The following is a 27915-nucleotide window of genomic DNA, read 5'->3' as shown; positions in this document are numbered from 1 at the left end:
AACAATTAGAAAAAAAGAGATGTGCAAGTAAAGGATGAAAGAAGACTGTTGCTGTGAGAAACTGTTTCTAGGTGTCTACATACACATCAGCCAGCCCCATGTGAGGAAGAAGCCAGTAAACAATGTATGAAGAAATATTTTATGCTTGTTAGTCTTAAAGGAATAGTTTGACATTTTGGGAAACACACTCATTCACACTCTTGTCCACAGCTAGATGAGAAGATCAATACCACTCTCATATCTCTCCATTAAATATGAAGCTACAGCCAGGAGATGACTACTTATAATTATTACATGAGGTTTCAGTACCCATGGGTGGGACCACAGCCATCTTCAAACATGGCCTTCATTCTGACCTGACGTACACACTTGTAAAGATTCGTAACTGCATCTTGCAGAATCTGTCCACTGACAGACAGACAGACATACAAACATCTGCCAAAGTACACAAGGTGAAAGTGAACCTAATGTCTCAGGCTGAATGGGAATGACTGATGCTGGAATACAGTGATCCGCAACTTAAAACGAATTTGGGCCAGGAGTGTGAAGTGGAGGAGGAATCGCCTCCTTTCCTACCTGCCACCCCTCTACTTCTGGCGCTCTTGCTCGAAACTTCGAACTGGGCCTACACACTTGTAAAGTTTTGTGACTACATCTTATACGGTTCTGTCTCTCATACCTTGAACGACTGAATCTGCGACTTAAAATGAATATTGCCCTAGGGCTTAAAACGGAGGGACCAAAGGCTCCTTCTTTACTTCCTACCTCCCTCCTGCTGGCGCCTTTGCTCGGTCCACACCCACCTTTTGAACTCGGCCTTCGTTTTGATCTCAGCGATACACATGTAAAGTTTCATGACTGCATAGTTGTAATGCTACTGTGTTGACAAATTCTGTCCACTGGCACACAGATATATAAACATCTGGCAAAGTGCTCAAAACTGCTTCTGTTGTAGTTCCCACTACTGTAGGTGCCTCCAGGACCAAACTGACTGGTAATATAAAAAAAAACACCACCCAGTAACTCTAAAGCTAATGCTAATTAACACATTATATTTTGTGTGATTAGCTACATTATAAAATCTGTTTTAGATCTTAATGTTAAGCTTTGGCTGTAGCTTTATATGGTCTTCATTTGATAGTGCTTTGAATCTTATCATCTAAATCCCAGTAATAACGACAATATGCATATTTCCCAAAATGTCAAACTAATCCTTTAAATGCTTTAAATGCTTACCTATGATTTTACAGTTGGTTTTTCAGACACAAATGTCAGATGCAGTGTAGAAAAACTTCTATTTTCAATGTGGTTCAAAGCACTCACCTGCACCAGTAACTCTGACTGGCCAAAACCACATCTTACACTCTCTCTGTTATTTTCTCACAGACAAGAGTCAGCGAACAGTACAATGAAACAGGCATTTTACTGGACAAACATTTATTCATACCCCATCTGGCTCCTTGGCTAAACTGTTGTTTCATCAGGGTTTTGTTCATTTTTCTGCTGACGGCTGTTCTAATAGGGGGTTAAGGGAGCTGGGTGGTGGTGGTGGGGGGTGGTTACGTTGAGTCTTTATTTACCCGAGCAGAAGAAATCAATGCCTCTCTGCCGTAGGAGAAGTGTGCGGATCAATGGAAGGTTTCAAAAAGCCTCTGTGAAAAATCAATGTCCCTTACATGCTATTGATGGCTGTTTGGCCGCAGAAGAAAGAGAACGACAAAGAACACCTGTTTATTGTGAAAAATTACTCCATCCACTCTTTGTTTTAGTCTTTCTGGATCTCTTCCTCTCTTTGTTTTCTCTAAAACACTTTTATGTTTCTGTTTCCTCTCCATGGCTCTCTTTGCTAGACTTTCATTTAGTCTTTTTGTTAAAAGTTACACACACACTCATACTCATCTATTGTAAGAAGTGAGCAGTACGAGTCACATTTATTCTGTTACATGTACTTAACTAACTTTTTTTGAGTAAATTGTTGTTGGAGTGGTTTTGATGCAGCACACTTTTTACTCTTACTTGAGTAGATTAAAAAAAAAACAGCTTACTTTTATGTCACTACTTTTGAAGGACCGATACCACACACGTGCAGTAGATCAGTGTCTATCACTGCGACATGGACAAGTCTGCGTTCACAACAAATCACACAGACCCTAGCGGACGCATACACACTTGCAGACACAGAAAATATAGAGGGTATACACTGATGTCACTTTCCCACAGGAACACGCCACAGTGTTGTGAAAGTTGGTCAACGGTCAGTATATCAGAGAACTGACAGTGTCTGTACACACATAATCATATTGTCACACATTCAGCTAGACCCTAACATTCATTTACTTACAGACTGTGTTTTCCTGTCATATAATAACTCTCCCTGTCATTACAGATTCAGCCACTCCCTCCTGCCCTGCAGTCACCCCGTTCCCACCATTCCCATCACCTGACTAAATCTGCCCACTTTCTCGCCCGCTACCCATTCACCTGATTAGTCAAGCAGTATATACACCAGTCCATCTCCAGTCTGTCTTTGCCAGACTGTCTGGTGTGCATCCACCTGGCTTTCCAGTGTTCAGTCTGCCGGTCTGATTCTGCCTGGCTGATCTGCTGCCTGAACCATGGTTTTATGATTCTCTGTCTAGCCCCTTATTGGATTTGTTTGCCTGATCTGTCTACCTGGATTTGATCCTATAGCCTAACTTCTTACCTTCCGAACAAAGTAAACTTGGACTTTTATCTTAACCTGCCTGTCTGTGAGTCATACTTTTGGGTTCCTGTTTATCTTCTTTTAGAGCTGTTGCGCATATCATCATATATCATGCTGCAAAACTACCACTACCCTGCTGTCTGGCATAATGCACATATTGGAGCTAATGGTGTGCATTTTTGTAACTGAAGTAACCATTTAGCTAGTCATACTGCCCTGGTGTATATCTAGCAGATGACCTAATTAGGAGATGATGGCTTAACATTTTATTACTTCTTTACCTTCACTGCAGGAAGACCATCTGTGGTTGAAATGATGCCACAGCCACATAAAATAACAGAAATGGGAAAAAGACAGTAGTGCAGTGGTATTTTTTCTTTTTGTCTTATTATGTTACTTGTATCTCAAGTTGTTTCTTTAGTAGATACTTTTGTATCTTCGGTATGAGTTTGACTTCTACTTTTAATTCTACTTCAGTATGTGGTTTTACCAAACAACAGTACTTTTATAGGGGTAAATGCTATTATTTTTAAGAACTTGCCCCATAGGCCAGTGACTCTACATACAGGCCACCGAAAATGTACCACCAAATTTAAACATATACATATATATAAAAAGTTGAGGCTCGTTGAGGAAACTGGCAGCACACGCCCCAGTGCGTTACATCTTTAGACATGTCATACTCAAGCCACTGAAACTCCTGCTTCCATTCACCTCTTGGTTTTTTGGTTTTGTTTATTTTTTTCATGGTCTGCCTTCAGTGTTTCTGGGGCCATAAATTTCTTATCTTAAGTCTTATGTTAAAGAGCCTAAGATAGGATATTTCTCACTTTGGCATTAAAGAAGCAAATAAATCAAATCCTATCTGATTTTACTTAATCCTATCTCATCTCAGGTTTGGAAATACTGAATACTGAATCCAACATTGCTTATCAACTTTTATATCTGTTACCTCACAGCCGACACTAACTTCACAACTTTGTAACTGTTAATTTCTCTCACTGAAACACATGAAAACATTGAAGCACACAAAAAATGGAGCAAAAACAACAAGGCACTTTTCTTCAAGACAGATGAGTTAGAGGACTTGATAACATCTTCACAGAAATCCAAAGATATTCTTTTTGGGGAATTTAACACAAAAGCTAACTCCACTGTATCTGGCATCCACTGTGTAAAAACAGAGCAGCCGTAAGAATTTAACAGTTAAAACACAACTATTCCACTGTAAGCTAAAACTACTTTTAGCAAATACTACTATTTGTTAGTTTATTACTACTACAGTCGGAAAAGTGTAAATTAGGGCAGCTTAACAGTTACCCTAACATTAATAGAGTTTATTTAAGAATTTGGTTTGGATGCGTGTGTAATACACTGTTCATATCTTATGTTGGGATAGGAACATTGACTTAGAAACTGTTAGTCTTTAATATTAAGATTAATTATTATTATCTAAACCAGGTCCTAACCAGCTAACTTTAATTACCATGGTTGAGAAACTGTTAAGATAGGATCTGCAAGTTAGGAAGTTTCTGTAATACAGCCCCTGGTTTTCTGTAAGAATCACATCAGTTTATGCAGCTTATACTTCAGTAGTCCCAACATATACTTGTCGCTGTTTTTGTAGAATTTTAAACTAAAGGCCAAGAGGAATCTGGACGTCTTTGGAACTGTAATTTTGCGTTTACGAAGGCTCGCAGTATGGGGACAAAACTTGGAACATGGCACAAATGGTGGCCACAGAATAACTTTCGTGGCCACAGGCCATAGGGCCATCATTTTCGTCAAATCCTGTTTTGCGTGAGGACAGTTTTTAGCTTCTTTTCCCCCCTAAGCACTGCTGTCCATCAAAAGAGGGGGAAATCTGTGTTGTTAACACCATGCTCCATTCAGTACAAGTCTGTGACGCTAGACTCTAATAAGATCTGATATTAAGCCACAGAGTTACACGATGTTACACTACACCTTGACGTACAGTGGACAAGTCTGAAGTGCGGGAGCAATTATTTCAGCACTGCTATTAAAAAAGCAGTCAATAACATCTCACTGAGCTCCGACACTGTCTTGGCTTTAGAGAGCAATGGGAGTACAGTTCTGCCAAGACTTCACCTAAGCAGTCAACATTCCCCTCGAGCCATGTCAGGCTGCAAGCTCAGAGGCCAGTCAGTAGGGCCTCTGTCCTGACACCTGCCCGATCCTGTGCTGGCCTGATCAAAGTGACAGTCCTGCAGACCCGCGGAGATGCAGGTGAGGGCTGCTGTCACCCCGCCTGTCCAACTGATGGCAACTTGGTCAGGGCAGGGAGAAAAGCGGTGGGATGGTGGGGAAGGCCGCTGCCTGCATGTCACTCAGTGCTGCGCTGGATGACAGAACAGCCCATTAGGAAAGGGACTGACTTCACAGGCCATTAGGGGAGGCATCACACAGCCACAGCACACAGAGCACTGAGTAATGGCCCAGTTGGAGAGAGACAGGGGAGGAAATGAGAGACAGAAAGACTGCAAGCTCTGTTTTGCAACATGTTCCACACAAAATCTGAAATTGTGATTAAACATATTAAATGTCAGTAACTGAAAAAAAAAAAGTTCTGTGCTCTTGATGGTATTAAAGATTTTGGAATTTTTTGTTGGTTTGATGGAGGGAAATTAAACAGACACAAGAAAAGCCTCAATTCTCAGCAGAGGAACAAAGAGGTTATAAAAGTGGACTAAACACATAAACAATAAGTATGGCAAAATCATCCCCATGCCATCCAACCCCCTGAGCTGTCTCCTTGTTAAAATCTCTAGTTCTCAGTATGGCCCTGCCTGCCCTCCAGTCATCATTAAAGAGAAAGACGGGAGCCTGAGAGCCCAACAGAGGCATCAGCACGCATCACTTCTCCTCTGCTCTGAACGCTCCACTCTCAGCAATCCACCAGCCCCTGACGGACCTATTTACTGCACAAAGTGGATTGTGTTTGGCTGCACACTATACTTCCAAATGTTCCTTTGATACCCCTCTCTCTTTCTCCCTGCCCCATCCTCTCCATCTCTTTCTCTGGTTCTGACCGGCTCATGGAATCAGCAGAACTGTCTGGCCAGTTTATGGCTGGTGTAGCACTACTGAGGGGCTCAGCGGGCTCAGACGAGAGTGCCACACCATGCCAGGCTGATGGGACACACTCCAGCTGTAGAAGCACTCCAACTCCAAAACAAAGACTTACAAACTCTCCAGTCTTTGACTTGGTGTTTTTGTTTCACTATAAAAAAAAAAGAGAATAAAAAAGTTTCCTTCAAGCAGCTCCCCAGGCTTTTCCCTGGGGATTGGATGAAACCCGGTAGAAAAACAAAGAACAGAAACAAAAGAAGGAAAAAATGCTTCTTTTGCACAATTTAAGACCCAAAAGAGATAAACTGTGAGAGTTTTGTAAACAGCGAGGAAAAGCTGATGGCTAGATATTCCAGATAAAGAGAATGGGAGCAGGGAATGAAGCTGCGGACTCCTGGAATGATGTTTTTTGATGAATTACAGCGCGCACCACAAGCTTAAGAGTCTAGAGCTTTGCTATGTGAGAGGCAAACTGCATATTCTGTTGTGACAGAATCTCTGAATTTTAAACACTCTGCAGCCCCAGCTTTTGCACAACACATTTACACAAACATTTATTTATTAATGTTTTTTTTTCCTCTCAGACAACTTGTACAGGCTCGACCTCCAACACTCACCATGTTGTATTTTTATTTTGTACTTATCAAAACTGGCAGTTTTGAGGAAATTAAATTTGCAATGATGGGAATCAGTTGTTGTTGCCACATTACAATCTTGAATACTAAATTAGGATAAGTTTATTGAATAATAATAAGAGCTGAAGTGTTACTGCGAAAATATTCCTGGTGCTTTAGACATGGATGCAGGTTGTTTAACATGTTGTTTAACATGAAATGGAAATCAGAGAGCTATTTGCTTCCAGGGGGGGCTTGTTGCTGTAGCCAGTAGTGCTGAATTACGCAACACCCCTTCATGCATTTAGCTACAGACTTGGTCCATCAACCTGGACTGGGAGCTCCTAATGAACATGGTGAGACTGGGACCTAAAACAGAGACCAACTGAGGTTTGATTACACGGATTGCAGTACAAAGGCGTTTTACTTGTTGGGTTTGGCTTGTGCACCTGGGGGTTGAGCCATTTAAGTTACCTGCATGGCTAACCACGCTACTGGCCACTAGCGGTTTGCCACTTTAGCAAGTAAAGCCATTTTTCCATGAGGAAACACTGAAAATGGTCGGACCTGGTCAGTCCTGGTCGAACTGTGTTTACTGGGAGGCTGCTATAATCCTAGTTCTGTGGCCTGTTCATGGCAGCTACGTTAGCAGAAACTCTGAGCCAGAGTCGCTCAGAGCTAAACAGCTGCGGTAAATCAAAGGAAAACTGGAAAGCATATTGTCTATAAAATATGATCCACCTAATCAGTGACAGAGCCATTAAGTTGAGTTTTTTTACAGTATGATCTTTAAGGTCTGGTCCCCCAGTGCATTATGATGACTTGATGATGATGTCACATCCAAGATGGCGGCGCACAGCGGTGCAGCGGCTTCTCGAGCTCCCGGGACCAAGCCTTACTTTAAAAACCTCTGAGGCCGTCTTTGGCACTAGTTTAGTGCAAAACTCGCAGGTGAAGTACAGCACAACCGAACTGTTAGCCATCAGAGGAAGTTCGGCGATCACAATCTCACCAAAGCTGAAATCCGTACTCGGAAGGCACCGGCTCCTGAGGTCAACGGTGTGGCGCAGCAGAGTACGTGGAGACGCGGGCAAAAGGAGACGATGTGCCCGTAAACAAAAGAGAGGAAAGCGGGCGGGCATGCTAGCCCGGCTAAAGGCTAACAGACCGCCGATTCCAACTCTCTTTCTGGCCAACGTCCGTTCTCTGGACAACAAGGTGGACCTGTTACGTCTGAGGCTGAGTGCTTTTACGGAGATGAGGAACTGTGCTGTTCTTTGCCTCACGGAAACCTGGCTTAACAACAACATGCCGGACTCAGCCTACCAGATCGATGGACTACAGCTCTTCCGAGCGGACCGCGACTACCGTTCGGGCAAAACACGGGGAGGAGGACTCTGTATCTACGTGAACGAGCGCTGGAGCACGAACTGCGGACTGGTAAAAAGCCACTGCTCCGAGGCGATTGAACTGATGACTGTAAGATGTCGGCCGTACTATCTGCCACGGGAGTTTACCGCGGTGTTCGTCACCATTGTTTACATCCCGCCGGGTGCTAATGCTTATGCTAACGAAGCACTACAGGAGCTACACGACACCATTAGCTCGCTGCAGACGAGGCACCCGGAGGCGTTTTACGTGATTGCAGGGGACTTCAATCACGTGAAACTGACGGACACTCTGCCCAGTTTCTACCAGCATGTCACCATCCCCACACGTGGAAACAACACTCTGGACTGCGTGTACAGTAACATCCGCGGTGCATACAGAGCCCTTCCTCGCCCCCACCTTGGCCTCTCCGACCACATCTCCATCCTGCTGGCGCCAACATACCGCCCCCTGTTGAGACGGTCCAGGCCAACCAAGAAGACAGTCACTGTGTGGCCAAGGGACTCAGCCTCTGTGCTCCAGGACTGTTTTCAGTGCACAGACTGGCAGATCTTCAGGGACGCAGCCACGTGTGAGGGAGAGCTGGACCTGGAGGAATACACCTCCTCCGTCCTCGGATTCATCTCTAAGTGCACTGATGATGTCACCACCACCAAGACGCTAACCTGCTACCCAAACCAGAAACCCTGGCTGAATGCTGAGGTCAGAGCTCTGCTGAAAGCCAGGGACGCTGCGTTCAGGGCAGGTGAGGCACCAGCGCTCAGAGAGGCGAGGAAAGAACTGACTGCAGGCATTGCAAGGGCCAAAGCCACATACGCAAAGAAAATCCAGGGTCACTTCACCACAAACGACCCCCGGCGCATGTGGCAGGGCATCAAGTGCATCACGGATTACAACACCAAGGACGCACAGTGCCCCAGGGACCCCTCCTTGCCAGACGCACTCAACAGGTTCTACGCCCGCTTTGAGGACCCTGACACCCCCCCCAGCACCAGACTTATACCACCACCCAGTGACACACCCCTCAGTGTGACCACTGCAGACGTGAGGATGACCCTTCAGGGAATCAATCCCCGCAAAGCTGCAGGCCCCGACAACATCTCAGGGCGGGTACTGAGAGACTGTGCACACCAGCTGTCCGAGGTGTTGGCGGACATCTTCAACACCTCACTGTCACTGGCATCCGTCCCCACCTGCCTAAAAACTGCCACAATTGTCCCTGTCCCCAAGTGCCCCACAGTGACAGGCCTAAACGACTACCGACCCATAGCTCTCACCCCGGTCGTCATGAAGTGCTTCGAGAGGCTGGTCATGCCCCACATCAAGAACGCCATCGACGTCACTGTGGACCCCCATCAGTACGCATACCGGAAAAACCGCTCCACTGACGATGCCATCTCATCGGTGGTCCACACAGCCCTAACCCATCTGGAGAGCAAGAACTCCTACGCCCGCCTGCTCTTCTTGGACTTCTCCTCAGCATTCAACACCATCATCCCACAAACCCTGGTGCAGAAGCTCACCTCTCTGGGATTGAGTCCCACACTGGGGAACTGGGTCCTGGACTTCCTGACTGACAGACCCCAGACTGTCAGGATCCACAACACCGTCTCCTCCTCCATCACCCTCAGCACTGGCTCGCCCCAGGGCTGTGTGCTGAGCCCCCTCCTGTTCACTCTGCTGACGTATGACTGCTCGGCGAGACACCCCAGCTGTCATATAGTGAAGTTCGCGGACGACACAGCAGTGGTGGGACGCATCACGAACAACGATGAGTCCAAATACAGAGAGGAGGTGGAACACCTGGTGCAGTGGTGCAGAGAAAACAACCTCTGCATCAACGTCAAGAAGACCAAGGAGATGGTGGTGGACTTCAGGAAGGACAAGCACCCCCCCGCTCCCCTGTACATCGGAGGAGCAGCTGTGGAGGTGGTCTCCAGCTTCAGGTACCTGGGTGTGCATATATCTAACGACCTCACCTGGAGAACCAATACCTCCTGTCTGGTCAGGAAGGCCCACCAGCGTCTCTACTTCCTCAGGAAGCTGCGGAGAGCTGGACTTGGTAACTCAGTCCTGAGGAGCTTCTACCACTGTGCGGTGGAGAGCGTCCTCTGCACCTGCATCACTGTGTGGCATGGCAGCTGCACCGCTGCCGAGAGGAAGAACCTGCAGAGGGTGGTGAAGGCAGCACAGAGGACAGTGGGGAGCAGCCTTCCTACCACCCTGGACCTCTATACATCACGATGCAGGGGGAGGGCCCTTCGCATCATGAAGGACCCCACCCACCCCGCCCACCAACTGTTCCAGCCCCTCCCCTCAGGCAGGCGGCTGAGGAGCATCCAGAGCAGAACCACCAGGCTCAGGAACAGCTTCTTTCCCGAAGCTGTCAGACTGCTGAACTCGAGCCATGCTCTATAGACCCCACCCCCCCCAACTCTCTCCATCCCTCCCCACCACATACCTGCACCACACACACTTTACCGCACTAACTCACTTTACTAAACATGTGCTCTTAAAATACTTGCTCATGCGTGTTTCTCTTAGACCTAGCATTAGCAGTGCTGATCTCAGCCTCTTTATCCTTGTATCTATTAGTCTTACTTGTATATTTGCCTTACCGTATATTGTCTTGTGTATATTCTTCTCTTGCCTTATTTGCGCTCTTTAAATACTTTGTTTTTAATTATTTATGGCTCAATCCTGGACCCGAGTACCAATTTCGTACCATAAACTGTAAAGGTGAGCTGGTATGACAATAAAGTACCTTGAATCCTTGAATCCTTGAATCCTTGAATGTTCCATGTAGCTGACATTAGTGCTGAAGCAGTCCACTGTAAATGCCTTGAGCATAATCTTTGGTCACAGATACCACTTTCCCCAAAGTGAATAAATTCCAGCCAGCAGACCCGTAACAACTGTTTTTTAGGGAAATAAAACAAGATTTGAGGTGGCTAACATCTTGGAATGTACCATCCACATACCATACTGTTGCTACCAAACTAATAAATCATATACTGTATATAACTTTAGCTCTGCACCACTAAAAGTTGAAGGTTGATTGGCAGGTGGTTCTAGTTTATGTAAGCATGCATCGTATTTTGTTTTACAGGAAGAAAACATGATTTGATTTTCCAGGATTTTGACATAAAAATACAAATAAACTGGATGTTTTTATACTTGTTGGCATATGTTGCTCACAACATGACTGATGATCTAAAAGGGTTAAAAGGGCATTTTTCCATTGCATCTCAACTTTAAGTTTAAACCATCATGTAATTACTGGGGCATAGGGGATGAGCCACATTGCTCTTTTGGGCTTGGGAATAGCTGCTTTTCATTTGTTCTCCTTATATCCCTCTGGAGGCCTAGAGTTATGGCTTCAGCAAAGATTCTGTGACAAATTGTATTTTTATAAAGGAGCTATAGAAATAGTATTAAACTTCGGGCAACCTTTCTGAAATGGCCTGATAAAGGATAGAAAGGATGCAGAGAGGAGCAGAAATAATCATTTGTTTCACTGTGAACCCAGTGGACCTCCCACTGTGGAAGAGTTTAGCAGCTTAGCTGCTCTGGAGCCTGCTCTGCGTCTGAAGGGAAAACTTCTCAGGGCCAATCAGGGCTGTTTAAATACCTTAAGATTTTGTGGCTATAATTACATCAGGGGAACACAACATAATCATCAGTGAGGATGTGGAGAACAAACCAGTTATGCTAATGTATTTCTGTTCTTTATCACAGTTCATCACACACCCACAATCAGCGTTAGCCGTGAAGTGCCCTCAAGAAATCCCAGCTGTAAATTCAGAACAAATCAGTGATGCGGCCCATCAGATCTGTCACTTACGCTGACGAGCATCTGAGGGAACGGTCCTCGTGAATTTTCTGCCACGTTGATTGGTGGGATCACCCAGTCCCTCTTCTGTCTCCGTAGACCCTTGGAGCTGTTCAGGCTGGACCCTGAGAACATGATGACAGGAGGTGGTGCTTGGAAAGCCTCCTTCCTCTCCTTTCTCTCAGCGACTTTGCCCTCTTCCTTTGTGACCTTTAAGACAACACAAGGCTTTATTTAGAAGGCTGTTAATGGTAACAGTAACTGATGTGATGCCCAAGTCTTTTCAGTCTCAAAGCAGAAACTCACAGGACAACAAGAATAACATTTCAGTATTTCTAATCAAGTTAATGAGATATGTTTAAAACTGTTATAAATTAGTGTTTTTTTCAGATAGTAAGTGGTTAGCATTGTGTAAGCTACCTGGCAACATCAAGTATCTGTATTTAAAAAAAAGAGAAGTCAATGAAACTTTATATATTATTTCTATATATGAATATATATATATATATATTTCATGCAGGTTAGTACAGTTCACAGAGCTTTACAGATGACTGACAGGCCAATAATAAGAGGAAATAGGCAGCAGCAGGGTACAACTCCAAAACTATAGCTTCTGGCTGATCTGCACCATACTTTACATTCTCTAATCTTACTGTCGCTTAAAATAGAGGAAACTGTTAGCAAGTCTATTTAATCAACATTATAAGCACTGGATAATCAAACTTTAAAGCTCATGTTGCTGGGGAACCATTTTTCCATAATAGCACGTTTCTTCATTGCTGGGGGAGAGGTACATAATTCAGGGAACTCAACTACAGGTAAAATTGGCTCCTGCATCATTTTCCATGGTGTTGTTTCTATGGTTGCAGTGGTCAATGGTTGCCTTGGCAGCAGGTTGGAAAAATCTCAACCATTACCGGCTCAGATGGCAGTGGCTAATATAAATTCTAGTGGGACCATCCCCTTACTGTTTGAAAGTACAACTCTAAATAAAATACTTATGGCGGCAACTAACAATTATTATTTTTTTTATCATTGACTAATCTGATGATTATTTTCTCGATTAATCAGTTGTTTGGTCTGTAAAATGTGAAAAATGTCAATCAGTGTTTCCTAAAGCCAAAGATGATGTCCTCAAATATCTTGTTTTGCTCACAACCCAAAAATATTTAGTTTACTGTCATAGAGGAGTATAGAAACTGGAAAAAATATTCACATTTAAGACGTTGGAATCAGAGAACTTGATGTTTTTCTTTAAAAAAAAACAAAAAACTCAATAGTTGGCCATTCATTAAATAACCGATTAATAATCAATTGATCAATTAATCACTGCAATTCTAATGTGTTGTAATCATAACTTTGGTGAGGAGCGTGTAAGGCAGCTCTCTGGCTCCTCAGTCTCCATCATGAAAGGCAGCCGTGTCAATCTTCCTTTTGTCATTGTGTTGCTGCATGTGCAACACACAGCCATGTCTATTATTATCTCTGCCAGGCGTAAGCTTACAGGGGATCATGCATTTGGTTGTGTGTGTGCATGTGTGAGTGTTACACATGTTACACTCCGTCTTTCATAGCAGGTAGTAAGCAACCATTGGTAACAACCATGTCATGGAGGATAAATAATGCTCCAGATTTTGGTGAGGGAAAACTGGCAGCCATTTTCAAAGGGGTCCCTTTACATCTCACCCCAAATTCTGTACAGCAAAAGCAAAAAGCATGTAGTATTTTGCATGCAGTATAAATGTTATTACACGTTATTTGTATGTTATTAAATGTAATTTTCTCCTACTTTGAAAATTGTGTTATGGTGGAATTTCATACATTAGGTATGAGCGGAAAGATGAGACTCCTTCTTTTATTGAATAAGTCCAATTGTAATCTTTTGTGATAATGTTAGTTTCCATAGTAGCCGTGTCTTTGTAGTGAGACCATTTTTTTGAAACTTGAACATGATAGTGGTTATTTGTTGAAATTAAATTCAGTTAGTGGGGGCGGCTCTAATCAGCTCTATGCCAAAACATTAACCTTCTGAATAGAGACGGATTCCCATGGGACACAGGCTCAGATCTATGAATAAGCAACATCAAGAGTACATTACTTTCAGCTTTTGTGAGTTTCTCCAAAAATGTAACTTTATATATCTATTGTATTGTCGTAAAACCAACAGCCTGCTTTTAATGTTCGAAATAAATAACAAAATGTTCTAAATAAATACTTGAGAAGTTATCATGCTGTTTGTTGTTAACTTGTTTTGTTTATGCAGTTAGGTGAACCAAATAAGCTTGGTTACAATACCATTACACTACTCTATACATCTTAAAGAAACTTGAGAATTTACTGTACAAAAATGTATTAAACACTCTGCTAAAATCTAGATGAGAAAACGTACATACAAAAGAACAAAACAAAACAAAACAGAAAATGTTTGCATATTAGCAGTTTTGGTGGCCTGGTGGAGATCTGCACTCTGCAGACTGACCTCTTCTTCAGTCACTATAGCTGAAGAGAATGCATGATGTTGCTATGGAAACAAAGTGCTATGGATCCCTTCACACTAATTCACTCTTTCATTCAGTCATTCGCTCAGTCGATTACTTACTTGCTGCCTCACTAACCCAGCTGGTCACTAATAGTTGTCCTGCACCTAAGTGGCGAGTAGGAAGCTTGGCAACCAGAAAAAGGATCATTGACACACCTTATACAATGCCTTGGGATTTGGTAAAAATATTTTTTCCTTGTCTATATTTTGGCTCTCATAAAGTCAAATGATAAACTCCTAATAAATCTCTCAAATAACAGTTATACCCCCCCTCCCAAAAAGAAGACAGAAAGAAACAGAGAAAAATTATGCTGTGACAAAAAGGAGGTTTTAAATGAATGTATATAGCAAATAGACCATTTATTGTGTGCAATGACACGGAATTGGCTGGAGCTGGGCAGAAGAAACTGATGTTTAATAATTTTAGCATATCAGTTGAAACTATGAAATTAATTACAATGAGAAAATATAAACTAAACAGAAATGCATGACCTTCCATGCTCTCTTAGCAAACCCGACATGAAAAAAATCCTGTTTTATTTATCTACAAAAGCTCTTCTTATTTACCATTTTGTCTATTAGCTCAAATGTGGTTGCCAAGGGAACTATTTCCAAAACAATTTGAAGTAAGACTCCAAGTCCACAAGAAACTCTTGTTCAATTATTTACACACATTACTCAGATTGGCTTGATAAAACAACATGGAAAGAAAAAAAATGTATCATCGCAGTATTAAAAACACAATGTGCTAAATGATGCTGACATCTGACATCCTTTATAGTTCATTTGTGTCCTCATGCATAAGGCCTGAGCAGGACAGACCTGTAAAGTGCGAAGCACACAGATGTTAAGTCTTTGAAGTCTTATCGTATGTGTGTGTGTGTGGATATGGTGCATATATGTGCAGGAGACCATAAACTACAGACTTTGTCATTTACACCGGGTATAAAAAGTCTATTAACACAGAGCATGTCTGAGGTAGGATTTACAGCCTCTTTCAGAAGACAGTGACAGCTGAGTCGCAGACACAAGCTTCAATCATACGGTATTCTCCCATCATACACTCCCCTCACACACTCCCTGCAGGCAGAGAGAAATGACCACCACAAACCTGTCTTTTTGAAAGATGCTCAAATAAGGAAGTTGAAAGGAGCCCATTTTCAATCTCCTCATGAACATTAACTCACCCATGAGTCAGAGGAGCTACATCAAATGCTGAAGCTATCAGGCATATCGCCTATCTAAATTAATGTCCTTGTGTGGAAATACTGCAAAACATATGAAGGTGAACTACAGAGATCCTGCCTCATTACAGATGCTTCCAAAGTGGAAAGAAACAAACGTAATTGAAAATACAGTGAGACAGCTTTAATTGTGTTCCCCTGGGCTGGTTAAGGCACCCGAGTGCGGATAATCAGAAATGTTGCTTCTTATGTTCAAGTGCATTACATGAATCAACACCTCTATGCCAAGGTTACATATGTCCACCATCTCAAGGCTTTCTTCTTAATTCAACATGTTTGGTGTCCCAGGGGCTGAATAGATGTGCTGGATGTAAGTGATCTAAAGGTTATATTAAATTGACAACCTGCAGAGTTGTTCCACAGTAAGTTTACCAACATTTCTCAGGGTTACAAGCCAGTAAAAATATGTCAAGAATTCAGTCACGAAACATCATCGCTGAAGCTCTGCATCAGTTACACTCTCTGTCTCAATCACGTTCCCCTGAGCTATCCCTTGCTCCCGTGCTCCCCCCTGCCCTTCTCTTGCAGTGTTATTGTTTTTCTCAGTCTCTCCTCCCAGTCAGTGGGTCCTGACAGCTTGTTTCAATAACAGTGATTCCTCGAGCACTGGGCTGTGGTAGGCTGATGGTGCACCAGCAGGTAAAAACAGCAGCACGGAGCTTTGCCAACCGCTCACTCCAACCGCCAGGTCTCAGCAAATTCCCAGTTCATTTGTCAGGTCTGCTCTGAGGGCACCAATGGAGGGAATGTTTTCATTCATTCATTCGTTCACTCAACCTTTATTTATACACTGTGGTCCAATGTTTGCGGGTTACTCTCTCTCGCATAGGTGCTTTGTGGATGCAGGACTATAAAGGCAAAAATCTATAAAAGTGCCTTTAAAATATTAGGATAAAATAGATAAAGGGCTGTATTAACTAAAATTTGAACACTGTAATATTGCATAAGGGGCAACTCAAGCTTTCGTAATGATCCACATATCACTTAGATCTAACCATCGCAGATACAACAGTAAACAATGGTGGATTTAAGTGACCCAACTTCCTGCTGTAGTTTATGATATACACTCTAATATGGTCATAAATGTAAAGTTATATTAACATAGCTAACATTTGCTAAAAAACATCTTGCTAAAAAAATTCACATGGCAACACGCACTCACAGGCAAATCTGATAAAATTCTGAGTAGGGTACATCCCTAATAACAGGAAATTATTTTAACAGGTAATTTACAGGTAAGAACACAAATGAATTACATGTATTTGAGCCAACATGTGTAAAACACATTCATGAGGAAAAAACCAACAGAAAAAAGTACAGACATGTTTACAAGCGTATTAGTAGTATGGAACCCAAGATTTTTAAAAATTTGATTACAATTCTGTGGTTAATTTTAATTATGTGCTGTCAGATATCTGTTCAGGCTAGTTAAGGATTCTTGTTTTGTTGGCCGAGGGAGTGTGTGGCCTATGTACCAGATTATGTGTCTGAATGTGAGTCATGAAAACAGGCAGGCCGAGGATACCGTGATTCAATTACTGTAAAGAAAGCGATGCAGGCAGAGAGTGGAGAATATATGTGCATGCTCCATGTCTGTGTGCAGCTATGTATGCATGCAGGGTGTGTGTGTGTGTGCGTGCACAAGGAATGGTATTTCTGTCAGAGTACAAGAAGATCTGGGCTCCTGGATTCTGAAGCATAAGAGAAAGAGGTTCAATCACCATACATTTACATATAAAGAGGCTAGTGTTTTTAATACCTCTTCCAATTTTTCATTTTATATTACTTCTGTGCAATATGTAGCCTTACAGTTCCTCCCCAGCATTTGACATTTGAGAATAAAAATAAAATACAACACAAGCGCAGGCTACTGTGTTGGAAGATGGGAATGGCTCCTGGCACATATTGAAAGTTGAGGGTCCTGTACAATGCAGTCTATAAAAAGTGTTTTCTCTTTGTCTCCCTCTGTTTGTTCTTGCCTGGTCAAGATCCCTCAGAGGGTTGGCTTGTATCTGCCAGTGGAAACAATGCTTTCAAGGCTGACTTCATTAGATGGACGCCCAGGAGAAAAGCTTTTAAGGCTGCTTTAAAGGAAATGTGTCAAGCAACCTGGCATATGGTGTGTATGTGTTTGTGTGGGTGGGTAGGGGTTTGGTGTGTGGAGAGGCATGGGCGAAGGTGTCATGTTCAGTTTCATCAACTAAGCGCTACATTTCAAACATCATGTAATGCAATCCAGTGCACTTTCAGTAACAGTAGGCTAATCGCATTGGCTAGTCACATCTGAAGTTAGCTAATGTTAGTTAGCTGATGTACATTAGCTAGCTAGTTAGCTAGCGATTTCTTTTTTTCAACAAATATGAGGCTAGCACACCGTATATCTATGTACAAGAAACAGGAAAGGAGAAGGTTGAGGCTCATCAAAAAGGGGCGGGGTGATTTACAAGAAGAAAAAATGATGGCTTTTGATGCTAATGCAAAAAAGTTTGCATATATGCACACGTCTGCACAATATGACCAGGGATGGGCTCTAAAAGGGTCAAAAATGTTGTTTTTTTCATCTCAGCTTTATAAAGTGATATGGTGAACATGACGGCCTACAGTTATCTATTTACACATAGAGCAGACACAAAGCAACATGAGCATTCATTTAGCGCTGTCTTTATAGCATTCATTGCTCTTTTAGCTTTTGGTCTCCACCAAGACCAGAGTGAATATCTCATTCATTAGCTGCTAAAAGTGCCACAGTGTGAAACAAGCTAGTCGTTAACTTCATCTATACTCTGTTTATAGCTAGAAAAACAGTGTACGGTGGGTTTAGCTGAGATTAAAAAACAAAAACAGCTCCTTGGATCTGGAAACAACATGGATGAGAGCATAGAGCTGAAACAAAATGCAATTTCAGGCTGTATACTGAAAATAATCAGTTCTAAAACACTTAAATGCTTCACAGAGCTGGGGAGAACTGCAGGGCCAGGTCACACCATTTACATACACTTAGTAAACTGATCCATTGTGAATATAATACTCATAACAAAATAGAAAGTGTATGAAAATTTGCTCTTTGTTGCTTAAATTGTTTTGTTAAATACTATCTCCAAGGTCAAGAATTAACTTCCAATAAAGTCTTTAAACTGCTTAGCAAAATGATGTATGACAAAACAGACACAATAAAAGTTTCAAAAAGATTCAATAAAACATGTATTATGAATAAACTATGAACCTATGACAAAAATGTGGCAATACTAGTAGAATGTTAAAATTTATGTTTCCAATTAGTAGTCGAAGGAAAGCAGCAGGTCCTCTTCTGGCCACTAGGGGAGCTATAAGCCCTGAAACAGACCAAAACTTCATCATACTCATGAGTCTGAGCAGCTTGCTTTCATGCTCACACCAACACCCTATTCCCCTGCTCTTGTACTGTTACCAGTCTGTAGAAAAACCTAGCCATCCGGACACACATGTTGCTGTATCCCATGTTCACTGTACTGTGTGACAAGTTCAGTGAAACATGCACATGATCCGTTGCATTCAGTCCATATTCAGGGGACCAACCTCTGCCAAGCGCAACATGCCCGTGTGCGCAAACCGGGTTTGTCAGCAGAGCGGGATGAGACAGATGTGAGCTGGGTCTGGACAAATGTATTCTTTTTCTTCAGAGAGGGGAAGGCTTAGTGGGCCTGACTCCAGGGGATGGTTGCCCCACATCCCACCAGAGCGGTGCGGGGAGGCAGAGGTGGAGCGAGACATGTTTGGGATTGAATGAGGGGGATGAGGAGAAGGGTTGTCAGAAGCAGATGTGACCCCCCTCTCCTCCCCCTGCCTAAATAAGTCATGCTCCAGATCCTTTTATCTACACATGCTAACAGGTACTAGTGAGTTCCCCGAGGAGAGATGTAGAGAGAAAAAGATGGAGAAAAAAAACAGAGAAAGAGACACAGAGAGACAGAGAAAGAGCTGTGCCCATCACTGCTGCAAAAGGCTTAAGTGGGCTTTTCTCGAGCCATGGTGTAATTCTGATCAAACCCTGCAGCTCTGCTTCACTCTTTCTTATTCACACTCGCACAGAAAGAGAGAAAGTACAGGAAGGTGATGAAATTGATTAAAAAACAGGTTAAGCGGAGATGTCGGCACAGTTCTTCAAACTGTTATGAAAGATGGGGGATAAGGAGAAGAAGCAAACTGGAGTCAGACATCACAATTTTTAGCAACTGCTCCACAGATTCCAGAGATTTAAAGGGTGTGTTGTTTTCCCTCTTTGACATGCAACCCTGCACTTAGTGCAGATAAAACCTATAGGCTCCCAACATAAGACACTTTACGCCCTAAACAAAGACAGCAATGAAAATTTAACGCAAAATTAGCATAATTCACTCCTGATCCGACTTAATCTCTCACAAAAATAAAGCACAAACAAATAACATTCTCACACACATACCAGACACACACGCTTACGCACACTAACGCTATGTGAACAGGAGTCAGTGAGTGTGAAATGGATGCGGCCCCCCAGCCCCGGTGCCATCAGCCTTAGCCAGCTGGCGGTGGTCCCAGCTCTTCCCCTCCACGCCACTGCCTCCCCAAAACCCTGCACGCTTTGATATCAGCCAGCCCCTGGCTACCCAGACATCTGGAAGTTATTATTCAACAGAGCACGCCACAAAGCGCCATTTCCATAATGAAACATCACATTTTGCTTCAGCGCCCTGCTTTCTGTTCCGGCTCTCGCTGCAAACATGTTTGTTCCAACATGTAGCGTGTTTCTGACCCCTGACCTTGTCCAGCCCTCCGATTGTTTGTCTTTCTCTTCATGTCTCCTCAGGAGCCTCATATTAGTTGACTCACTGGAGATTGAAGAAAAATAGCCGGTCATTTGACCTTTAACACAATGTTGTTTAATACTGAGGCTCATATCATACTACCCAGTGATTTGTTTGAAACAGCCTGAGCTACAAAAAGTGTGAGAATGAAGGCCAACCTATTCAGAGCCAGAACAACATACTCCCAATCCCAACACCCACTCCCACTAATAGATCCTTTGTTGGCCGATGTCCCACTCCGCCTCTCTATTTGTCTCTATGATTCTATGACTGACTTTGTGCCATCTCTTCTGTTCTCTGGCCATGCAAAGAAAATCCAGCTGAAAGCTATTTATTTTATAAACTTTTTTACGTACTTGCTCTTAAAATCTAAATTCTCAGAAAAGTGAAACTACTTGCAAAACTCTGACGCCTTCAATCATTCATACTAACCTTGCTGGCATCAGATAAGTTTTGTATTGATTTTATTTTCATCTTTTGCTTACGCATACATCTCAAGTTCATAGTTTATTATCAGTTATGATTAACTCTAGACTCAAAGTGATGGCAGTACAGTTCAAAATGTCTTTTGAAGTTCATCCATCTCAGTGTTTACATATTAGATTTATTAGTGTGAAAGTGTCTGTGAGTCTGGCTTAGCACAGCAATAAAGTGAAGGCCTATAAATGTTCTGAAAGTTCCTTGTAGTTGCTTTAAATCTTTGTCATGAATTGGATGCGGGATTGACATTCAATTAATTTTATTTATTGATATACTAAAGAGTAAAAATGGATGAAAGGGTGTTTTATTAATGCGCTGCTTTAAACTCTAACTCTTGAGAGAAATATCTGGTTCATTAGCTACAAACTGCTCCTCTATGTTCACTAGCTAGTCCCTAACCTTAACTGTTTGCAGGAGCCAGGCAGGTAGTGCATAATGGGTTTTTGGAGCCTTTTACCTGAATAAATGTTGCCAAAAAACAGCTGAAACTGACACCATGACAGCAGTGAGACTAAGTCAAACATTACAGTTGTGAGCTACAAAATCACAACTATAAACTAAAAAAAAACAAAAAGTTATCTAGCTCTGTAAAGCTGAAGAGAATGGAAATGGTTTAAGCCACCACAATGATGGCTGATTACAACCAAAAACCAAGTTTGCCTAAAAAAGACTTAAGCCCTCTGACACATGCAGTCTATCCCTGAAATGTTCGAGAACATTTCCTGCATGGGCAAATGTGTGATGGGAGCAGGGAAAAATATTCAGGGAAATCTGTACCCCCCATTTTCCCACCTTAAGACCTAGCAACATTTCAGGGATGCCGGCACAGCTTTGTTGTGAATGAAAGCAGTAACATTACAAGCACGTAAATCGCTACATCCGAACATCTGAAAGACCCTTTCATGTGGAACGAGCAAACAAATTACAACTCATTTAGGCTGCAAAAAAACATGTCTTCTGAAAACTTGTTGAATATTAAAGCTACTACAAAGAACTTTCATATTTTGATGATTTTGGAGGCCACTGTGGCCAAGCGTGGTAGATTTTTAACCACAAAATATAACGTTAACATAAATCAATCTGAATCTGACCATGAGGCAGGCATTAGGAATAACTATAAAGAAATAGCCAGTCTTCTTGCAGATGGTCTCATTAATTTATGCAGGTCATATAGAGACATCAGTAATAAACTGAGACTGTCTCATCACCAGTTAAAAAATCCTTTTAGCAGCTTTAAATACATTACAAATGTTCCTGAAAATAATCTTACACCAGACAGGTAAGTCTGGCCTTGCCCAATCTTCTGTTGAGTTTTTTGACGTTTGGCATCTGCATTACTGCCATCTGTTGGACTGTCCTTTGCCCCATCTATTTCTGCATTGTCATGACATGTGTAAAAAGGTGCAAAACAGAAATGTTCCTGAATGTAGCTGCATGCGTGAACAGTGAAAATCAATAGCACCATCTGAAAGGTTATCCCAGGCGTTTGTGAATCCTTGTCAGTCATTATGTCTTGTACGTGATGCACCTGTCTCAGCTAGATTTGATCTTGTCAGGAACTTACTGGCCCACCTCCTGCATGAGAAGTCTAGCATTGCACTATGTCAGTGTACACGGGGCCCCAATCATGCGTGTTGTTGTTACCTAATCTGATTAACACCCGTGTTGATATTGACTATCAGATCTAGCCAAGTGCTACTGTCGCTATGGGGACGGTTGAGCTCAGGCTGCTCAGTCCTCGCCTGACCCCTGACAGCCTTTAAATAGAAGAGGAAGAGTCGAGGACCCCTGGGGTGTCCAAGGTGCAGGATGTTTTCCAATAACAGCTTATGGCTGAGGGGAATCGTACTCTCCCCCTGTGGCTGTGTGATTCTATCACTTTTAACCATGTGCTATTGCTACTTCTTTCTGCTCCAGTCTCTCCTGCTCTCTCGAAAACCCCAAGGAGTTTTGACCTGATTCTTGGCTGTTACTATCACCAGGCCACTGGAGAGAGTGTGACAGGAAGAGGGAACTCTGAATTTTGAAGCATGATATTTGTGTTTATCTGTGCTCATGCGCAATTAGTGTATAACTCACCTCATTTTCATTTTGCTGAGGTGAAGGTAGGTCAATTAGCGCCAGTTGGACCACAGTCTCCCAGACATGTGTGTGCGGACCGCTTGCTGTCAGTTTAAACTGGACCGGTTCATCCAGGCTGGCTCTCTCTCCCCTGGCAAAGATGGACCCATCTGTCCGCACACTGAAGATAGGGTCACTGCTCTGGAAAACCACCGCTTCATTCCCCATGCAGTCATCGAACTTCACTGTAGACAAGACAAATGACAAGATTTTAGTGCACTATTCAGCAAAGCAGTTGATTTCAGTCACAACTCAGCAATCAAATAGACCCAGAGTGGATGATGGCGTGTCTGAACACAGCTGAAACTGCTGCTCTCGCTCACAAACATCCAAACACACACATACACACAACTGCCATACACACACCTCAGTATAAGAGGTGGATGGTAAGGTGACTACTTAGCGAGACTGTATCATTGTGCCCGGGTTGACACCATGCATTAGTCTCCATTAGTTACAGGTCAAACCATCACAAGGATAAGACTCTTGAATGCTTTCCTCTCCAGCTGCATGTGGAAAAATTGGCCAAGTGATGATGTGCAGTGTTGTGACTGTGCAAGGGGTGAAACATTGGTCTTAATAGAGCTCACAACTGAATTCGTATGTGGGCGGCCCAAGCAGAATGTGTAGTAATTAACTGCTAGAGTTACAGAGAACAATATTTGGTTATAATATAAATAAAATCCTCATTAGCAAACAAAGTTGAAATGTTTTAAAGAAATTCAAAGTACAAAGGGGAAAACTGAATTATGTATTTGCAGAGACAAATTCATCTTTTGGATACTCAGTACATTCATATCCATAATGTTTAAACTGCGCTGTTGCAGGGGAATATTGATTCCTCTAGTGTTGTGGCATTTAATGGCACTATCCTTTTTTTTCCTGAGTGACAAATACTATGTTTTTAGCTTTTAATCTGAAGGCCAAATCGCTCTTTTTCTGGTCTTTCTCCAGTTATCTCTGGCAGCTTGACTCAGCTCTCTGCCATGAGGTCATCTGCCTTCACCATGACTGTCGCACAGGTCGTCCCATCTGCTTGTTTCTACACTCTGTGTTTACACTGCGATAAGATATACTGAAGACATATATGAAAACCACAAACACTCTGTACAGTACTTGAAACATCACATCACTTCCACACTGTAAATAAAGTATTGGCTTCAAGAGGATTTGAATGGTTTCCCTCCAGGTTCATTGTATGTTTCATCCATTTTCATCATATGAGATAAGGTAAGATAAGATAGAACTTTCCATTGCTAAGTGTATCTTGATTCAGAATCCCACAATTTTCTCATATGTTCTCACACCTTTTCCATTTTTTTCCCTCCTCATTGGCTCATTCTTTTTGTATGTAATTTTACCTTTATAATTAGTACCTTGCAACACACAACTTTTTGGCATTTATATAGACACACAAAACTCTGCAGGGTATTCATCCACTTAAAAGGCATGGCTTCTTTATAAATATCTGTACAGTGCTTATATAAGTAATCATTTCAAGTCAATTTTGACTAATACAGCTCAAAACCACAAATCTACCTCACAAGAGGTTTAACAGTTTGCATAGTACATGCCACCAAATGAGAAACAAAACCCTCCAAAGTGATTTCATTAAAAAAATATTTTCTGTTTAAGGAATCAAATTTCTCTGAATGGGAGTTTCAAACTAATTATGTTTCCATCAAAATGAATTGCATATTTTCACTGAATTCTGAATAAATCAGCATAAGAAATGGGAATGCTTGTTTCTGACGGCTACTGTAATGTGATTGACAGGAGTTGATTAATCAAGATAAGCAGGAGGTGACACCACTTCTCTAATCGGAGAACTATTACGACATTGAAGAGGAAGAAGGTGCAACTAGATGGTGTGACTACTGTAAAAGAGCACGAGGCAAACCTCACTGTGAAAAACAATGGAAATGTGTATTAATGTGAAGAAGGTTGTATCAGATGTATGCGTATTGATCATGGATGTATTGAAGAGCCATGGGAGCAATTCGGAGGGATGAGGAGCGGAAACAGCTGATCAGTCATGTGATGTTAAATGTTTGCGATGCCAGAACTCTTCTGGAAAAAGTGTGTTCAGCTCCTATTAAGAGCATTAACTCTTTTTTGAACAAGGCAAAAACCACCTCAAGCAAGTGTAAAAACTTTGTTTTGCAACACTGAGAAAGATTCATTTTTCAAAATTTGCCGTTTCTATCAACATTTTCTAATGCAGTATTCAAAATGCCCATAAAAGTCTGTCGATAGAAATATGGCTACATATTTACATCATAAACAGTAACAAAGGACATAGAACAGGGCTCTGATACATGAAAGGAAAAATAGTTTTATGCGAACAGAAAATGACGTGACCCATAACAAGAATTTGTATTAGGTATTGAATGAAACTCAGGTCTAACTCATCAGAGCATCTGTGCAGTTCACACAAACTATTGATTGGAAACAGTGAATAATATGCAACAAATGAGCCTGACACATAAAAAATATCCTTGTTCAACTCCTTCAAAAGTGAACATGAACAGGTAGGCGTTATGGCAATGTTCACTTACTCCAGAAACAACACAGTATACAAAGAGATGTAAATAGAGGGAGGTCAAGGCAGAAAAAAGTCTCAAGAGTTTTGTTTTCTCCAGTGTAGACACTGAATACTTTTTCAGTCACATTAGGATGGTAATGTATAGCAGCATGTTTGCGTGTTGTCAGGGCACTCTTGTGTTTCATCTCTTATAAAATTGCAACAGAGTTCATGAGAAGATGAGAAGATAAGTCACAGACAAGCGTAGCCGATACTGGCCTCCCACCTTCATCCCTTTCGATCTTCACGGCACCCACAGCCTTCCCTCTCAGGGATTACAATGTCTAGACGGTGTACTGTAGGAAACCCTGAGCTGAAGGCCGTAACTCACTGTCGTATCGTCTTTTCCTCTATTCCCACGTCCCCACAACAGCTGAAACAAGGCTTCCATTACAGAAAGTAAACTGTGAGTAAATCCGTCTTTTTGTGCTGTCTGGCCCTAAGTGTGCCTGTGATCATGTCAGTACCCTTCTAAAGCCAGATGACCAGACAGCCACTCAATGCTCAGAGGGGACAGCTCTTCAACAACACTCTGTCCTCTGAGTGTAGCAGGTGCAGTACAAGTGTCCTGGTCTAGATCGGAGGAGACAGGACATAAGAGATGGATTACATCAACCCGAGAGGCAGGAAAGCCTCTGCTGTTCATCAAATTGTTTCTCTCTTTGTGTAGCCGAACATTTCTACCCCAAACAAACCCCTAAAAAGCTTGCTTGCTGTTCTCTGTTTGTCTCATTCTTTTTCCTTTTTTTTTGTCTAATCCAAACTCATTTCTTTTACCATTATTTTTGAAGATTTGCAAAGATTAGATTTGGAATGTGGGGGGTGAAAATAACAAACACACCAGTTGGCAAACATGTGTCTATGCAAATACAGTTTTGGAAGGCTGCCTGATTATATTAACAATGAGAAAGTCAAAAAATCAAACTCAAAGCATGCTTTTCAGTATTGTATTTCTAAGTCCTTGTATCTGTGAACCAGTCAAATACTGGAAAAAAAACACAAGCAGCAGGTGGTCTGTTGCCCCTTCTCTTGCTGTCCTCCAATTATTGTCTCTCTCCAAGCTAGGCATGCTGCCAGCAGTGCAGCAGTATTGCGGTCATGGCTGGTGGAGGCCTGCAGGCTTCAGTCTTAGGGGAGGGGTAATCGAGGGGGGCATCTACAACCATATTAAAGAAAGCCTGTACGCCTGGGTCTTAATTACCATAAAAGAATGGCTCATTATTTTCATTTTTTACTCGTAAAAATAATATGCGAACCTATCTGTCTTCGTTTTGAATATTAGAAAAAAACTAAAAGAGAAAAAGAGGAAAAATACCCCAACTGGAAGCATGCACTCAGTAGAGTGCCGATCTCTGCCATCCAACATATGGTGAAGCACCTACTGCAATGTCACCACAGCTGCCAGGTGCAGCCAGTGGAGATTTGTAAAGTACCTCAAACATTAGATCATCTCAATAAATACGCTGGTATCTCAACTTACCAAACAAACAGGACGTTTCTAGTCAGCATAAAACAAAACCCCTGAAAATTATGTTTTTAAAGACAGGAAATTTGCTAAACAAAACTTGAAATGCATCTTTCAAGTGAAAATGCCACATCTTTAGACAATTTAAGAGCATTGCATTCACCTCAAGAAAATCAAATTAGCTAAAATTTATCCAAATTTGGACTCCAGCCATGATAAATGCTGGACACTTCACGTTTTGGTCTTGCCTTTGTCTGCACGCATTCATAATCCTCTGACTGCCATTTTTAGTGTACAACAAGAAAATGCTACCTGGTCAAATAATGTAGTCATGATTACTTTCTTGCTAGCTCACCCTCTTCTCCTGTTTAACTGGAAAGGTCCTAACCTTCCTTCCCATGCCAGGTGGCTGACGGATGTCATGTTTCATCGAAAACCAGAAAAGATTAAATTTACCCTATGGGACACAAAGACTGAATTTCATAAAACGTGGGTCCCATTTATATCTTACTTCAGTACTGATATTAGGATAACAAATTAGAATGATTTGTAGCGGTCTTTTGTGTAGGAGTGAAAGATCGTATGGATCAATATGTGTAGCTCTGTGTCTGATTATTATGGTTTGTTTTTTCTCTATTTTTGTTTATTTTTTTGTCCTCTTTGTTATACGCCTTTGTCCAATTTCTTTTATTATTGCCAATGTTATTATTATTCAGCTGTAGCCTGCAAGGGTGGGAGTGAGGGTACTACTGGGTGGTAGGATTGTGGGAGAGACTGGAGTGTTGGGAGAGGGGAGGGCAGTTTTATATTATGAATATTCTATGATGTTCCTGTTTAATGCCTACGAGAATACTGAAAATTCAATAAAGAGATGTTAAAATATATATACATATATTTGCTGCAGAACCACTCTTTACTTGAACTTCAAAGGTGGCATGGTGCTGCAGTGATGAGGACCTCATGGCAGGAAAATCCTGTTTTCGGTTTGGTATGGTTGTGTTTCTATATGTGACAGCCCTGTGATGGACTGGCA

At 42.1% G+C, this 27915-nt stretch overlaps 1 protein-coding gene across 2 annotated transcripts in view; it reads right to left on the bottom strand.

Moving 5' to 3' along the window:
* Window positions 1-27915, bottom strand: part of LOC146324996 (cadherin-4-like) — a 311937-nt gene that overhangs the window by 74217 nt on the left and 209805 nt on the right. For both annotated transcript variants that reach the window (XM_084720702.1, XM_084720701.1), the window contains 2 exons: window positions 22792-23018; window positions 11642-11839 (listed from right to left, as the gene is read on the bottom strand). In XM_084720702.1, the coding sequence (XP_084576828.1) occupies window positions 11642-11839; window positions 22792-23018 (425 nt within the window). The remainder of the gene's footprint in view (window positions 1-11641; window positions 11840-22791; window positions 23019-27915) is intronic.

This window comes from Lutjanus erythropterus, chromosome 6, assembly GCF_056507025.1.
Source record: "Lutjanus erythropterus isolate fLutEry1 chromosome 6, fLutEry1.hap2, whole genome shotgun sequence".
Classification (NCBI taxonomy): domain Eukaryota; kingdom Metazoa; phylum Chordata; class Actinopteri; order Lutjaniformes; family Lutjanidae; genus Lutjanus; species Lutjanus erythropterus.
Note: the sequence above shows the minus strand (reverse complement) of the source record. Positions and strands in the feature narration are given on the sequence as shown.